The 18518-nt window shown below is 38.5% G+C and overlaps 1 protein-coding gene across 1 annotated transcript; it reads right to left on the bottom strand.

Annotated features, from left to right (window-relative positions):
- Window positions 1-2354: 2354 nt before the first annotated feature.
- LOC115924589 lies at window positions 2355-12521 on the bottom strand. Its single transcript, XM_030987111.1, has 5 exons — window positions 12364-12521; window positions 9208-9461; window positions 8536-8597; window positions 7836-7958; window positions 2355-4712 (listed from the first exon to the last, which is right to left on the bottom strand). Exons 2-5 carry the CDS (start codon window positions 9453-9455, stop codon window positions 4159-4161), a joined length of 987 nt encoding a protein of 328 aa, XP_030842971.1. The 5' UTR covers window positions 9456-9461; window positions 12364-12521; the 3' UTR covers window positions 2355-4158.
- Between the last annotated feature and the right edge of the window lie 5997 nt (window positions 12522-18518).

Raw genomic sequence — 18518 nt, 5'->3', positions numbered from 1 at the left:
AAGCGGGCAACACGTTAATAGGGCGTTGGCGCTTATTTACACCCGGTGGGACCCGGCGAAAGTTTTGGGCATGTTCAAAACTTTGGCCGGCTGGGACCGGCCGCAAGTAAGCGGCAAGAGGACGGTGTTGAACGGTATGAGGACGGTATGAATACGTTATGAAAACGGTCAAACTGTATGAACACGTTCACAACACGCTCATAACCCGTTACAGAACGGTGATGAAAAATGGAGAGCGGACTGACCGTTGCCGTTCAAATCGGGGTATTTATGGCAGTCGTGTCATGACGTCAGCAGTCCGGGGACTCGCTCACAGGACGCTCCGAGCGGTGAGGGGACGCTAAGTGACTGGTAGGTGGCTGCTACAAACCCGGTGCACACGTTCGAGACCCGGTATGGGCCCGGTATGGAAACGGCCAAAATTTTCAACAAAAGTCAGCACGTTCAACACCCGGTATGCGCCCGGTGAGAACGGTCAGAAGATGGCAACGAAACGGTGAAAAGATTAATTTTATGAATTTTTTTTTGCGGCCGGGGACAAGTTCGCTCAAAACCCAACGTTCTGGACTCAGAGTGTGAGAGCTCCATTAATGTGATTCTAGGGCTATGATTTGGTTTAACTGAATAAGCAGAATACAGAGCATGGGCTTCGATCCCCTTCGATCGTCATCCTATCAGGTCCTATGTCTCTCCTTGGTGTTGAATGGCATATAGTATGTATTGCCAAATGCTCAAGTGCCATGAAAAGGTTTGAACCATGGCCCTTCGCATATCCAATCGGGTGATTAAACCACTCCACCATGACATGTCTTCTCTTATACTTTATATTCCTATATGTATTTATCTTTTTTCTTTTTTATTTGAATATCATGATCATTGATTTTTATGTTGTATAATTCGTTTATCTATGATTGAATTGCTTCATTTTATTTCCAATGCGATTAGACCCCTATGTAAAACAGCATTCGTGCAGGGATGTTGTAAGATTAAAGATAAAGTTAAGTTCTGGTCATGCGATTGCATTGTGAAAGAAACGGTGTGGAACCGACCAGAAAAGGTTGATCATCTAGCATATACGAATTTGTGTGTATTGCAAGGTTCTGGAATTATCAAAATGATAAGAAATTTGGCCAAGTCTTGGTAAAGTTACAAACACTAGCACAGAAAGATGTATATGGGACTACACGAACACGTGGCGTAAAAAGCCGGCCCCCCGATTTGTACGATGTTACATGCATATTTAGAATATGAAGGCATTTGAAGAGCCATGCTTTTCAGGGAACATGTCTTAACTGATGTTCTTCCACACTTGCATAATAAGAATGAGTAATGCTCACAAATTATTTTTCACCTCTTCCCAGAACTCAACCTTCTCTTTAATGCCGGGCATTGTGCTGGATTACTATGTTTTTTCCGATAAAAGTACAGAGAAATTGCAAATTATTTGTTTATATCATACTTTTTGAAAGGTTGCTCAAGTGGCTTCCGGGCACCCCAATGCTTCAAAAAGACGCACTTTTTAGAAAACTTTATTTTTTCATGCAAAAAATGCTTCTTTGTCCTATGCACCCGAGTCGGATTGAGCGGATGCCGGATACAACGTTTCAATATGTAACACAAATGACACAAGGCAAGACAGCACTAAATTAAATACCTAAAACCTCTGAGCTTCCGGGGGCTTTGCCCCCTGGACCCCACTAAGGGACCTTAAGAGGGCCCCTGGATGCTCAGCTGACCGTAATTAAAAACCTAAAACCTCTATACCCATTAATGCATAGTGCCGCGCAAGAATAGGCCCATGCACACGCAGTATTAAGAGCTCTAGCTTCTACGCGCACTACTGCGCACTACTGCGCACTGAAAAAGCGTGCAATAGTACTGGAACTATTGCACGCCTTTTCATGAAAAACGTGCAATAGTTTCAGTAAATGAATCACACGTGACCGCGCATGACCAATCATTTGATTAGGATCTGGGAGTGAGTTGTATAATGAGAAATATTTTTGTGTTAGTGGTAATGGCTGAAATTGGCAAAAATAACGCATCGACTTGGCTTACTGAGGACCGCTATCAAAATGCAACTGTTTATCACGCTTACATTTTTTTGCCTCAATTCAGACGTCGATCGCAGAAAATTTAAGACAAACTCCACAAAAGTTTTTCTCGTCACCCACTATTTGTTACACAATATGCATGTATTACGCACAAATTGTGTAGCCTGTATAAATATAGTGTTAGGGAATGATTATTAAGAAGAAACCGTTCTTATTTGAAAACTGAAAACGATTGCAAGATTTTTTTCCCCGTACTGTTCGACTCATTTCCCGTTAAATATCACAACGTGAGAAAGCTTGTTTTCTATCAAGAGTTTATTAAACATAGTCTCTCACAAAATCATTTTATATTTCATTACAATTTTTAATCTAATTAGGCCTATATATCATACAAACCATGTAAACAAAAATATAATAGACACAGTATAAATGACTACAATGAAATATTTCGTGTAAAACAATTGTATTGATATAAACAAATTACTAAAAGAACAAAGAGTCGTTGCATGGATTTAGCAACTGCAACCCGTATAATTTTGTTGCTACACACATCGTCTGTATTGCAACTACCTAATAATGCGTCTTGTACATGTAGTAAATACGACTTGATAAAGTAGCATAAAGCCTGTTCTATTGATTCTAAAAGAATAAAGTATGCACGCATGCCTATCGTCCTATGGAAATACGAACAGCCCCATGAACATGAAGAGCAAGTTCTTATATTAGCAAACTCAGTTCATAAGGTTATTGATTGCATGTCTAGTGAAAAAAAAAACCCAAGAGCATTCTTTTATAGCCTGAAGGCACATTAACATCGGCAAAATTAATGACAACACTTCCACAGTTGCAAGGGTGCTTTAAAAAAAAAGTGTCATGATAAAACTATGCTCAGTATGGTTTTTACAATTATTTATGCATTGTCTTGTAAACGGTAAATAAATGTACGTAATTTGTCAACCGTACGCATCCGAAATATTTGTATATTTTATTCATTTTGTTTTTGCATTTTTCCAAATGATGATGATGATGATGAACAGTATGGCGCCATATATCTGTTTCAAAAAACATTCAAAGGCGCGATACAATAACTAAATATGTAAACGTAAGGTTTAGTACAATTTTTCCAAATAAAATAACTGAACATAAAGCCTTAGGTATTATTACAAACATGTAAACAATAATAATTTCATGTCAAAATCTGATGTACAAAATTTTTATTTACACAAAATAAACTTAATATTTCTATAATACATGTATAATATCATATATCAAGAGAATTTTCCAAAATATCTGTGGAAAAGTGCACTGGAGATCGGCACCATAAGCGGCGCATGACTAAGCGCTTAGAGACATTTTAAGCGCTATATAAAAATTAAATATTATAATTATTATTATTATTATTATAGGATGGCGGCCTCAAAAGAAAAATCTCAGGGTGAAATTTAAGTGAAAATGTCAATAATGGCATATTGCATTTTGAAATCAATTATGTTGATATTTCGATACAAGAGTTTTTTAAAGAGATGCTTTAAAGAAAAGAGAGATAAATACTGCAATATTGAATTTGGTAAGGAGACCCAAACGAATTTCGGTCTCGCGCGTCTTTGGTCAAGGGGGTCAGGCCCCGGCCAATGTGACTGAATTTGGTATATGATCACATTTATAATAGGAGCATTCCTCTTGGAAAGGATATATTTTGCAGAAATTTACACCATCTGTTTTAGAACTATAATGTATTTTCTTTCCCCAACTTCAAAACTTCCCCTTAAAATAAAATGTTGCATATTTGTTTTCTTAAAATATAATGCCAGCAAAATCTGGATATGAGTTTCATATGGAGTTTAAAGTTGCTTAAAATTGGATTTATTGAAAGACATGAGTTCTAATTTTTCATTTATATATATATATACACATCTGTATGCTTTGTTTCCACAACAACAAGAAATACCTCAATTGCGGCTATTCCAAACCTACGAAAAAATTATGTGTTATGACATACACAAAAATCTAACATATTCGGAGACTCGCTAAGGAAAACACGTAAATTTGCATACTTTTACACACTGTATTAATTCAGCCATGAATGTGCGACTTTAAATATTTCCTACATAGGAAACAAATCATTGATGATACGGAAAATATTAGAGTCCCTATAGAATGCAAACAAATAGAATGCATTATGGGCCAACTCAAAGACGAACAGAAACAAGGCGAACTGAGTCGTCCTGCTTTGAAGATCTTCAAGGAGGAAATCTGGGAAGGCGTAGAACAAGGCACAACCGAACATAACAAGCGCCAGCTTGAAGAAGAACACAAAGAGCAATGCGATTCGTATCTCCTTGTAGAGAAAGTCGGCCCTTCGGAGTTTTTGCTCATCGTTTCCCGATGGTACCATTTCTCTTAGTTGATTGAAAGGTTCCTTCATGAGGTAAAGCTTGATCCAGAGAGAGACAGAGATGAAGATGGTTACCGAGTTTTGGAGACGTCCCTCCCGGCAGATGGTTATTGCGTTCTGTACTACGGTCAGGAACAAAATGCCGATATTCATGTTGTTCAGCAGGTTGCTTATAGACCGGTACATGTCAGACGCATAAGCCGTGCTGAATGGGAACACCATGTAGACAATCTCCTGCACGCGGTTACAGATAGGAAAGAAGTCTATCATAGAAAAAAAGGAGAGAGAAAGAGAGAAAATAAATTATGAGGAGAAAATTCTATTCATTACACAGTTCGTTGTCTTATCATCATGTGGTATTCTCTAACATACAGAATAAACCTGACAACATTGGACAAGTAGATTTGGACAATAAAAATACTAATAATTAGCTATTGCCACTTTATGAAAATGTCCCATTTTGCACCAATTTATAAAACCACCATACAATATTTAGTTTAGATAAAAACGTAAAAATAGCATTTAAAAAAAATTGAAAAGAACATTTCATTTTTAGCCCAAATGTGAACATATACTATGATGGAGAGAATATATATATTCAAAGGACAATTCAATCTAGGGATTTTGATGGAATAGGCATAATAGGTCTTAGTCGGCATCATATACTGCATTTTATAAAAGGCGTTGTATTCCCCGATAAATGGATTATATTCCAATAGCCGGCCGTTATGAAAAATTGTTAACAAAAGTACACAACCACAGGCAACGTATGAAATCTATGTTGTGATAATCACATGACAACCACACTTATGGTCAAGACAAGAATTCTAAGTACCGTCGTACTTCATTCAATTTTGATAATTTTATTCAATGATCCTATGCATATTATCTTCTCATGTATACAAAACAAGTCAAAATGTCATGAAAAATGTGCACAAGGGTTTGCAGAGCGAGAAAAAGGTTGTTGGTCGAATATGGTTAATAGGGACTTTTAGATTTGCGTGGACTGATACGTGTGACGTCCATTCAAGGCAGTGCATTAAAAGGACGTCGACCGTAGCAATCCGCATTGTCTTTGTGCAAATCTAAAAGTCCGTAATAGGGACTTTTAGATTTGCGTGGACTGATACGTGTGACGTCCATTCAAGGCAGTGCATTAAAAGGACGTCGACCGTAGCAATCCGCATTGTCTTTGTGCAAATCTAAAAGTCCGTAATGGGGACTTTTAGATTTGCGTGGACTGATACGTGTGACGTCCATTCAAGGCAGTGCATTAAAAGGACGTCGACCGTAGCAATCCGCATTGTCTTTGTGCAAATCTAAAAGTCCGTAATAGGGACTTTTAGATTTGCGTGGACTGATACGTGTGACGTCCATTCAAGGCAGTGCATTAAAAGGACGTCGACCGTAGCAATCCGCATTGTCTTTTTGCAAATCTAAAAGTTTTCAACAACTTCACTTCTGATTAAGTTTTTGATTAAAAACTTCTGTTATCACCAAACGTCAGTTGGGGACTAAAGGGGAAATAACCTCATAGGTATTCTGAAAGAAGAGATGAATTCCTGCTTTTTTGATGTACAATAAATCTTACGAAAGTGTACAATAGATATATAAATGAAGATTTCTTGGCATAATGTATTGCCTTTTAGGCTAACATGGGCGCAGCCATTTTCTCGAAAAAGTGACGTACCAGGCGGAGTTGTACATGTTTCATGCACCAAGCTTTAATTGGAAAGACTTTTTAATTCAATAACAAAAAACCTTTACTTTTTGATGAAGGAAAACCATAGCCGAGAAGGCAAAAATTACATTTGGTGCAAAATATATAAAAGGGTAACAATTATTGTAACTAGTCTATTTAAAAATACTAAAATAAAGCGGTTGAAACTTGAAAATATATTTCACGTATGCGAGACCTTCACCCTAAAACAGAACCAACTTATTTATGCAATTTGCGGTCTGGCAATTGGAGTACAAAGGATAAAAGCAGGTGAATGCAATGATCCAACACCACAAACACCTGGGAAGGAAGCATCCATAAATTTGAATACATTTAGTTGATAAACGAATCCGTATAGTACGTCATGCAATCAAGAAAATGGCGATGCTCATGTCTTGCTGAGAAACTGTTCTTTATTCTTGCTTTATGCCTTTCTCATTCACTTTGGTTGGGAATCTTGAAGAATGGACAAGAATGCAACGAATTTGGGTTTAGTTTTCCTTTTAGAATTATGACACCTCTTCAATGATATGAAGTAAAAGATCATTAAGGGGACATTTGAGGTTATTATTTAATTGTATAGACACGTTGATGAGGTGAATGTTTTAAAGCTGCTTGGTGCTGATATCCAGTACTCAGTTGCTCAACTTGTTTAGATGGCCTTGCAGTCCTGCTTAGCCGATGGCTACCAAAGTTAATAGTCGGTACCCTTCTTTAAAGGTAATACAAAGTTGTGGGAAATTTTGAAAATTGGTTGGATAGCGATTCTTTACAATTTGGATATATTTGGATGCCCCAGTGGATTTATTATAAACACTAGAAAATTTAGCCTCTAAAACACTTCTGTTTTCGAGAAAATTTGAATATAAAAATTTACCGGTGCTCCCGGTAAATTTTGATGAATTTCAAAAAGCGCCTACGGCCGTATACAATGGTAGCTGCGACCAAGCAAATCTCAGAATATGTAGATGTGATATATAACTTCCAAACAAGAATAGCAAATTGATCGATTTTAGTCAAGAAACATTGTTTTATAGCTTAATTAATATCTTGACCTTGAGAGGGAGCTATATAACAAAAAGAGTGTATTATTTACAATTTTATAACTTTAGACTCGATTTCAACTGCGACAACGATCACTGAATATTGTAGGATCGCATATGCTTCCAATGTGTTCATTTGAACCAAATTCATGACCCCATACCAAAACTTTGTATTACCTTTAATATTCCAATTGCGGGGCAAGCGACACAGCAGCGCGCAGAAACCCTTTTGATTTTATTTGATTGGTTTTATTCATTTTTTTATGGTCTTTTTTTTCAAACTTACAAAATAATTAAAACAGTATCATAATGACAAACCAATTATGTAATAGATTGAAGGCGCAAGTGGTAAACCTTTATAAGACGTAATAATTCCTTATACAAAATGATTTTGGGATAGGAGTGAAAAGGGTGTATGAGAAGATGACAGGAGGAGATGGTAATAGAAGATGATGGCTATGCTGAAGAGATAAAGAGCAATAGTCTGAATGCAGAAGTGAGGGATGAAAGTGCGGGAAGCCTTTTGACTTTTGGTAATGATTTTGGATATAAATTTGACAGGTTTTTATTGTTCTTTAGAGACTTGTTTTCTGAAATACGAATAACATCTTCATCATATTTACATGTTTTCACGAAAACTCGGGGCCAAGAAATCTCGGGAGAGATCCTATACTGCGTTGAATTCAGTAAGATTGCCCAGTTCGCCTTTGTTGCTCTTTCTGGTACATGCCGACGGTCATTCAGGTCTGAAATTAAAGAAAATATGATTAATATCAAGTCGTTCTAGCGACTATAGGCCTAAAGACTTTCTGTTCATGAGTGCTAGAAATTTCATCTTTAACCGATGGATGTAACTTCCGTAGTGCAAAAGAACCACTTGATCTATCTTTTATCAGAGCCAACAAGAGGGGTGGACTACCATCAAAAGTTCAGTCTGCAGGATTAACTTTTTGCTCGCAGATATGAATTCTCGTTCGAACTTGAGTCCTCGTTCAAAATTAAAGCACCTACAAAACTAAAGTTATAAGTTATATATGCCGAAATGCCACTGGTATAATAAAGCTTTTTACTACATGCGATGGAATGAAAGATTTGTATATACTGAGACACTATAATAAAGACTTTCATGAAATAAACACAAGGGTAAAGGCAATGTCCTATTATATAATTCATCAACATGTCCTTTCAAACACAATTTAGCAAGAATTGAAATTGCCTAAAGTTGAATTTTCGAAAGTCTCTTTGATCGGGCTGAAACATAATTTTCTTGTTAAGTTATGTTCTTTTGATGTTATTGTTATGACCATGAAAGGTAAAACTTACTCTCACGGAGAAAGGCGTACAACGTCTGTAAAGCCTCCGTCTGATTAGTCGAACTCAGAACCCTGAAAAGTCAAAGGACATTCCATTTTCGTAATGTAATCAAATTTGATGCACAAATCTTTGTTAAGTGCCTCGTTAAAAACTATTTCATCCAACTCTTACGAGGCCAAGGTGTGACAGGGCGAAGTTGGCCCAAATTTTGGCCCAAGGGGAAGGGAGTATTATTTTGCATCTCAATTAATTCATGACGAATATACCATGGATGACTCTAATCATGGAGTCCTGTAATTAAGATTCATCATCAGAAAAGAAAGGGGCAAGTTATTACTCAATTAAAAAGTATTATTTGCTTCAAGTTAGGACAAGAAATCGATCGATACATGATTAGTTTCTTTGCTGTGGTGTACACTCAATACCACAAGGTTCGATCCCTACAAAGGCAGTTGTAGTTTGTTTAATTTTACAAAATTGCGATGTCTTTAGAAATCTGACACATGTTGACTAATCAAATGAGGGATTAAAGGCAACTATGACATTTTATTAGTAAAAAAACAATTTCAAGACAATTCTTGATTAATCAATTAAAGCTTTCGAGATGCAATATTGAAATCGAATCGGGAAATGAAGACAATCAAATCCAATAGAAACTTCGATATATTTTTCTTTGATTACCTGTAAAAATCTTGAACAGTTCCCTTCCAGTTGCGACGCCATATCAACGCTTCATAGATTGGTCGTCGATATCTGTCATACAGATAGTTCCTCTGAATCTCTCTTAAGCCTAGTGCACGTAGAACCTCTCTGCCAACACTCTCATCAGAATTGTCCAGGATAACGGCTAAGGACTGAATCGCTGAGAAGAAGTTGAGTAGGTATCGGAAGGGGATGCCACTTAGGGTCAGTCGCGAAGGAAAAGCCATTCTTCACTTAATAACGATGAAAACAAACAAACAGATAATCAAAAAAGCAGGGCAACCTATGAAAAACTCCACCAAATAAGGGTCATAATCATAATAATAATAATATTTGTGTGTTCTTGTATAGCGCTCATGTCTGTCAAACTTAACATTCCTGGCGCTTCACAATTAGTATTACCCTGGCTCTAGAATGGTTGCCAATATGACGCTCCAGCATTTTTAAAGGAATTAATTCCTGCTAGGTTACCATCTACCTCACAAGTCATGTAGATTAATGTCTTGCCAAAGGACATTAGTGCTGCGGCGGGACTCGAACCGATGAACCATGCGATTTTGAATCCCGAGACTTATCCACTAGACCACGACACCTCTACATAGAGGCTGAGTAATGATCAAGGTCGATTATAATGCAGTACATAATTATTGATGTAAACTGTGAATTTTCGTGATGATTAAAATGAAAACAACTGGTCAGTCCTGCTGAAGGTCACCTGCACCGCACATAGAAATGATGTTAGTTCAAACTTTTCAATTATTTCTTGTCAAACTTCCAATGTTTTTAAAGGCATTTTTTTTACCACAATCTTTTTCAGGAGACATTTTTGCTGTGATGCTCTTTCAAACTTATAGAAGAAAAACTTGAGAAAACTCACTTATTATTTGTCATGTTTATCAGAACTCGATTTTGCGTTTAACGTGTGTGATCTAAATCAGAACCGTATCCGCAATGCAGCAGATGGTCACAATCATCATCATGATTACAATATGTTGTACTGTCGACTGAATCATTTTGTATTTCAAAAATAGTCATTCAGTAAGGAGGCTTTCGATTAGTTCGAAAACGGTTGTGATCATAATTATGAGCGAAGTAGTGCCCGCCGGACAGGGTCCATCAAGGTCACCAGCCTGGTAAGTAAAAAAGAGGTGGGAAATCGAGACCACCTCTAAATCTATGAGCCCTGGTGTCAATAAGCGGGTAGGCCTATTGAATCTAGGTTGTATAAGGACCCTACCCAGTTTAACTGAATCTGGGCTAAGACTCAAACCAAATTAAAATATATCGTTATGATAATTGTAAATTATTGAAAATTGTATATTTATAATAATAATAATAAGATATTTCTATACCGCAAATTGCATGTTGCCTCTATGCAGTCTAGAAGGGAAATAGTTGAAGTAAAGGAAACAGAATTTGTATTACAAATTACATCAATCAATTCAATTAAAATTAAAACTGTGCAAATGAAAATAATACATTTATTTTATTTATTTATTCCAGTTTTATCTAAAAATAGAGGGTAGGTACATTCAGTTTAACAAAACTACTTTCGAAGCACTCCATTCATACTGCCGGAGAGATGCACTCGCTATGGCGAGCCCAGGCAGGAAATGAAGAATTATTTGATTTGTACATCATTACCAATCACTTACAACCAAATACAAATAGTTCATAAATTAATAGTATCCTACGTTAATCTACACAAAAATATAAAAGGCAAAAGATCTAAAGGGCTATTCAGGAACGAGACTTAAAGAGATGTGTTTTTAGCACTGTTTTAAATGTATTAGACCAAATGGTGAACAAAACAATATCTAAAACTGATCACTAACTAAACTATCTGCCGAATCAAAAATCAAATAATTCTTCACTTCCTGCCTGGGCTCGCCACAGCGACTTCATTTCACCTGCAGTATGAATGGCGTACAAATGGAGGAAAGCGGCGGTTTCACCTTTGTTTACTTAAGGTAAATTAAATCTGTATTTTCATCGGTGTGACAAGGAATATATAAAAGTGTATGAGCTTTTGCGTAACCACATTAGAGAGAATAATACTGGAGTCATGCTGCCAAAAATATACATATGGGTAATTCCATAAATAGGGATTTACTTTGTGACAGTTTTAGTGTCCCACTTACATAAGGAACCCACGTATTTGTTGCTCTGAGTATACCACTTGACTGCTCACCACGTACATGTACGTGTTCTAGCTCTTGCGTGTCTGTGCGCACCACGTACATGTACGTGCTTAGTGCATTGCATTTTCAAGAACGTAGCACTGCATAAGGCCTACCCAGCACTGCGATGATGTTATACAGGTCTCGAACAGTAGATGGCGCTTTTCTAGAAAAAGACCGACTTTTTGTGTACAGTGTACATTTTTTGTTAAGTTTTTGTACAGTACAAAAATGCTGTAGCACAGGCGGTATGAACGTGTTTTAAGCCATTAGCAGTCACGTGGTTAAGGACGTAAAGAGTAAAGTGGAGTGAGATTGTAAAGTGATTCCAAGCATAAGATTGCATCCTCATACCTAGAATCACTTAACAATCTCACTCCACTATTTAAGTCTTTACTCAGAGCTACAAAAACGTGTGGGTTCCTTATGTAAGTGGGACACCAATAATGTCACAAAGTGGGTCCCTAATTTATGGAATTACCCATATATATAGTACGAACAAACATTTCCAAAACAAAATATGGCTATTGCTCAATTTTATTCTGAACAAACTCAACAACCACAACAACAACAACAAAGACAAAAACAAGAATAGCGACAGAAAAACACCAATAACAAAAAGTAATATGGTAACCTGCTCCATTTAGAAGTTATCATAAATATTCATGATATTGCAGATTATCCTGAATAAAATGATGATTTCTCGTTTGTCGAAGGGGACATTAAACAGCACATTAACATTACATGTGCTACAAACATTAGTCAAACCCATCGAGTGATTTTTCTTTTTTAAGGCAATTAGAATAAACATACCCACAAACGAGACAATTTCCACGAATCGCGTTTACCATGCTTAATGACGAAATAACTTATTTATAATAGCTCTTATATTGGCATGAATAATGACCAAACAAAATATTTGTAATATATCGAAGATGATAACGAGTGTATTTACCTTTTTTGTAAATAATGTTGGTCGAATACCGGAAAGAATTCGGTCAGTCTTTTAGAAGATATAGGCCTATAATGATTCCCGTTGGCAACAAGGTTAATCTATTTCATTACAAGTAAATTAAAGTATAAATTTTCTTGAGTCGTGCCCCGGAGCGCTACTCTTCTGCTCTGCTGTGCTTTGTGGGGTGGGCATGACATACGTCTATGAACAATAATAAAGGCCTCGATTTGGTTTTCCCCTTAGCTAGCCCTCTTTCATAATAATGAGATCAACAAATAAAAGACCTCGCAAGCTAGGCTCCGCACAGTCATCGTTAAAATATCTTTGCCATTGTCTGACGTATGACAAAGAGCGCCGCGCATGATCTCTCACGTGAACATTAATTCTATATGGCGTGGGGAAAATAGTTTGTGTAATCAACAAAACAAATCTGAACACAAATAATACATATTATACATACAAACAAAAGATTGAATTAAATCTAAATGTAATGGCTTCAGATGAAGAAAACAACTTTTGAAGAAGGAAAGAGAATTCGTTGATTGATTCGTTTGACAGTTCATTATTGAAACGAGCTTGTGTTTATAATCCCATCACAAAATGATGGGGTAACAAAATATAGAAAGTGCAAACTGGCCAAGTTACTGAAAACTTGAAACTACTCATTATAAGCTGGGATAGAATCATAGTTATCTACCTAGTTAGGCCCACTATCCAAATTTTCGACAAACTCCTACATTTTCTCTGAACTGTCAACTCCCTTTCATTGAAATTCTCCTTCATCATATTAAGTAAATATGATAGTGTATATATAGATTCCAGTCATGGTCTCTCTATCTCTCTCCATCTTTCTCTTTCTCTTTCTCTTTCTCTCTCTCTCTCTCTCTCTCTCTCTCTATCTCTCTCTCTCTCTCTCTGTTCAGATCAACGCGTTATACTCGTAGGATCAACAATGAGTGCACTGCATGTACCCGACACATTTTGATCTGTCAACGTTTTGACTTCCCACCCCCACCGCACCTCGGCTCTATTTCATGGGAGATTGCAACAACAAAAACAGAGGGGGGATTTCTGTAATTCCAGGAAAATATTACTCATCTCCATATCCACAGTGACATTTTTAATTGTTCAAAATTTCTGTTGTTAATCATACCTGACTTTGGAAAACGTGTTCAACGATTAAATGCATACAAACTCATGCATTGAAGAACGTCTGTACAGTATGTGTATTATTATGACTGTTCAAACATGCGATTTATTACATAGGATGATGTTTAGAGATAAATCAGCAAAACAAATCAGACAAGGATATCGTTTTTATTTATTTTATTTATTTATTTATTTATTCACGAATATTTAGATAGAGTAGCCTGATCAGCAATCAAGACATTAAAAACCTGTAAATATACAAATGAAATTTAAAAAGCAAATTAAAACATTAACATTTCATAAATTGTGACAAGATACAACAAATACTTAAAATAAGTTACAAGCATGGTATTATTAAAATGCATGCTCTCAGAACGACTTAGTGTAATTGTGGTTCGAAAGCTCAACGGTTCCCTCTCGATCCCCATCAATTTCATTGGTTCTCATTCTTGCAATACAGTCATACACAGCAACAACAAATATGATACTGAAGTTAAATATCAACAATAAACACTGTAAAGGGGGAAACGCCACATTTTCCCTGGATTGAAAATATGCAGTTTACGGAACTCCCTCGATTATAACGAGGCACCGCTAATACCCAATATGCCAGCCTGTATAAAACTCATTAAAATGTACATGCTTGTATGCACATGAACAGACAAACCTAGATGATGGGCTTTCATCAATTATTTGCAGTTGATTGCGTGGAAAAATCTACTTAATCGTCAACGCAAATGAGATGAACTTGAAAACACAATAACACACGGCACGCTCAATAAATCCAAACAACGGTGAACAAAGGTGAATAATTTACACAGTAGTGACGCTGTATCATTAAATGTCTCGTTTGTTATAATCATATCGTGAAAAGTGCATAATTTTCCACTAAAATACACTATCAACATGACGGACAAAAAAGAACAAAATATACAGTTCCTCAGGTAGACAAAGGATCATCCCTTCACTGCTATTATGTAAAAATGTGTTGAACAGGTGAATATGCATGTGACACCTGTGCTACACACTTTTACATAATAGCAGTGAAGGGATGTTCCTTTATCTACATGAGAAACTGTATATTTTGTCCTCTTTCTTTATCCGTCATGTTCATAGTGATAGTAAAACAGTCAAGAACAATGATATCATTGTAACTTTCAAAGAATTTCTTCATGACGTGTCTAAGCTCCAAAAGGGTATCGATCAATAATAGGAAACGTCCCTACATCAGCATACATGTACAGTCAAACCTGCTAATTTAGTAACCACCTGTACAGAGAGACCAACTGTCTATAAAGACCACAATGTTCGTTTCCCTTAACTGTGTTTCTTATTGAAAAATGTATCATAGAAACTTGTACGTAAAGACTACTTGTTCATAAAGGCTACATTTGTTGTCTCCTTTGGGTGGTCTTTATACACAGGTTTCACTGTACTACATACATTCATACCAACATTTATCGTAATGAGTGAAATACAACTGTTAAACACGATGGGCTGTCTTGTGTGTTGTGGAAATATAAATGCAAGACTGCAAGACTTTCGGACGTAGCTGATATATCTATATTACTAATACCACTAATCGCCGCGGGGGGTCCAAACGGGTACAAAACGGTTCCTCAAAAACGCCTTTCCCCGACCCCGCCCGCCTCCGCCGTGGCGCGGGGAGGGCGGCACAATTCCACGAGGCCTGTCTCCCGTAACCCGCGTGCCACGTCGACCCCGCGATCGACGTCCACGCCGTTACACGCGCTTTCGGGGTGCCGGGGAGGACGGGCGGGCGAGAGCACGGCGGGCGTCGTGGATTGCGAGGAGGCGACGAACCCGCGAGAGCGAGTCGACAAGGCGTGCACCCGCCCTCTGTCTAATTATCAAAGAGAGACGAAGAGACACACGATGGACGAGAATCCACTCGCGCCAACGGGTGTAGCAAGTCTCATTGTAAAGATTGCGGCGTATTTCGAGTAAGGCCTCTTGCTATAGGATTCGCTTTGTAGCATGTAAGAGAAACACACATTAACAGATGACTCACCCGGGTGATGGGGTGTAGCCATTATGTACGCTCAACGGGTTGAGCTGACCCGTGCTATGCGTCTTTCTATAGGATATGCTTTGTAGGCCAGGCGCCCACAGTGTACGTGTATTACACGCTCTCAGGTCACACACATGCACACACCACAGTCGTTTCGAGTCGAGGCGATTGCGACAACTGGCGCAAACCATGGACCTATTTTCACGTAAAATCTTTACTCTGAAAATAATTATACAAATTCTGTGATCTATGCCAACATAATCATAGTCCAAGCTTCTGTTTTATTGGTCTTTTCATGAAAACTACATCGAAATCACAACAAGAATAGCGCAAATAGATCTGTGATAGTACGCCTTCACGTGACAGTTCAGTTGCAAACTGCCTTGAGTCCACAGCGTATGGCCACCGCAGCTGAGCGGTGCTGTCGGCGGTGCTGTCGGAGCTGAGTGTGTGAGCATGGAGTAGCGGTGACCGGAGTAGCCAGGCCTGTCCGTGGTGTGAGGAGAGTCTAAACAACACTTTGAAATTGCTATTATTGCTCCGATATCAATATAGTTTCGTGAATAGATGTATGAAACCTGGGCTTAGATTGTGATTATTCTGGCCATGTATAGTTGTATACTGAATTTCGATAATCATTTTTCAAAGTGAAGTTTTCACAAGCAAAGTAAAGTTTTTACAACAAAATCAGACGGTCGTCATGGTCGTTTAAAAACATGATAATACTTTTAGTATGATACAGTTCTTGCATCAAATCAATTTTTAAAGTATGGGGGAGGGGGGGGGGGGGGGGGGTCAGGTAACGCAAAGCGATTTGATTGCAGGCGTGGTGTCCACGGGTACAAAGGGCTGAACCCCCCGAAAGCTCAGGGGTTTTGGGCATTTAATTACAGTCAGATGAGCATATTTTTAATATTAATTTTATTGGTCTTTTCATGAAAACTACATCGAAATCACAACAAGAATAGCGCAAATAGATCTGTGATCGTACGCCTTCACGTGACAGTTCAGTTGCAAACTGCCTTGAGTCCACAGCGTATTGCCACCGCAGCTGAGCGGTGCTGTCGGCGGTGCTGTCGGAGCTGAGTGTGTGAGCATGGAGTAGCGGTGACCGGAGTAGCCAGGCCTGTCCGTGGTGTGAGGAGAGTCTAAACAACACTTTGAAATTGCTATTATTGCTCCGATTTCAATATAGTTTCGTGAATAGATGTATGAAACCTGGGCTTAGATTGTGATTATTCTGGCCATGTATAGTTGTATACTGAATTTCGATAATCATTTTTCAAAGTGAAGTTTTCACAAGCAAAGTAAAGTTTTTACAACAAAATCAGACGGTCGTCATGGTCGTTTAAAAACATGATAATACTTTTAGTATGATACAGTTCTTGCATCAAATCAATTTTTAAAGTATGGGGGAGGGGGGGGGGGGGTCAGGTAACGCAAAGCGATTTGATTGCAGGCGTGGTGTCCACGGGTACAAAGGGCTGAACCCCCCGAAAGCTCAGGGGTTTTGGGCATTTAATTACAGTCAGATGAGCATATTTTTAATACCTTATTTGTGACACTGGCAGGTCGATCACTAATTAGCGTGGGGTCTATAGTAGAGTTGCGTACTACGCTGAGCTGAGAGTACGCTGGCCTACGTTACTATACCCTGAGGGACGCAAAAAAGTACGAAAGATGGACGCAAACAATTTAATATGTTTAACAAAATTCGCGTACTTTTGGCGTAGAAACTTGACGCAGAAAGTACGCCTTTTTTACGTAACACTACGCTACTAAACTAAACAAACTGCATCTTTAAATGAATTAATGGAAAATTAGCCCAAGAAAAATGAGCCCCCGAAAGATAAAAAAGTAGCCCCCCAAAATTTTCCCAAAATTTGATATAGATCGAGTCCCCGAAAAAAAAAATCTTTCACTGGATTCTACGCTCACAGTCCCACACACAGTCGAGTCAATTTGTGCACAAACCGTCCAATTTTTCGCGTAAAATCTTTACTTTGAAAATAATTGTACACATTTTGTGAACAATGCCAACATAATCATAATCCAAGCCTCTGCATATGTAGTCTTTTCATGAAACTACATTGAAATCACAACAATAATAATGCAAATAAATCGTAATTATCGAGATCCTATCTGACATATGCGATGCGCCATTCATGGTCAAACAGCATATATTATAAAAATTCTCTATATAAAGATAATCTAATTTTTTTTTTGGATAGCACATAGGCCTCTATCTATCTATTTGGCCCCCTCCCCTAGAATCCCGTGGATTTTCCACGGGTCCTGCTAGTCTATATTACTAATACGCAAAATCGCCGCGGGGGGTCCAACACGGGCCAAAACGGTTCCTCAAAAACGTCTTTCCCCGACCCCGCCCGCCTCCGCCGTGGCGCGGGGAGGGCGGCACAATTTCACGAGGCCTGTCTCCCGTAACCCGCGTGCCACGTCGACCCCGCGATCGACGTCCACGCCGTTAAACGCGGTTTCGGGGCGGCCGGGGAGGACGGGCGGACGAGAGCACGGCGGGCGTCGCGGATTGCGAGGAGGCGACGAACCCGCGAGAGCGAGTCGGCAAGGCGTGCACCCGCCCTCTGTCTAATTATAAAAGAGAGACGAAGAGACACACGATGGACGAGAATCCACTCGCGTCAACGGGTGTAACAAGTCTCATTGTAAAGGCTGCGGCATATCCCGAGTAAGGCCTCTTGCTATAGGATTCGCTTTGTAGCATGTAAGAGAAATACACATTAACAGACGACTCACCCGGGTGATGGGATGTAGCCAATATGTACGCTCAACGGGTTGAGCGTACCCGTGTTATGCGTCTTTCTATAGGATATGCTTTGTAGCTAGGCCAGGCGCCCACAGTGTACGTGTATTACACGCTCTCAGGTCACACACATGCACACATCACAGTACAGTCGATTCGAGTCGAGGCGATTGCGACAACTGGCGCAAACCA

Source organism: Strongylocentrotus purpuratus, unplaced genomic scaffold (genome assembly GCF_000002235.5).
Source record: "Strongylocentrotus purpuratus isolate Spur 01 unplaced genomic scaffold, Spur_5.0 spur5_scaffold_16, whole genome shotgun sequence".
Lineage (NCBI taxonomy): Eukaryota > Metazoa > Echinodermata > Echinoidea > Camarodonta > Strongylocentrotidae > Strongylocentrotus > Strongylocentrotus purpuratus.
Note: the sequence above shows the minus strand (reverse complement) of the source record. Positions and strands in the feature narration are given on the sequence as shown.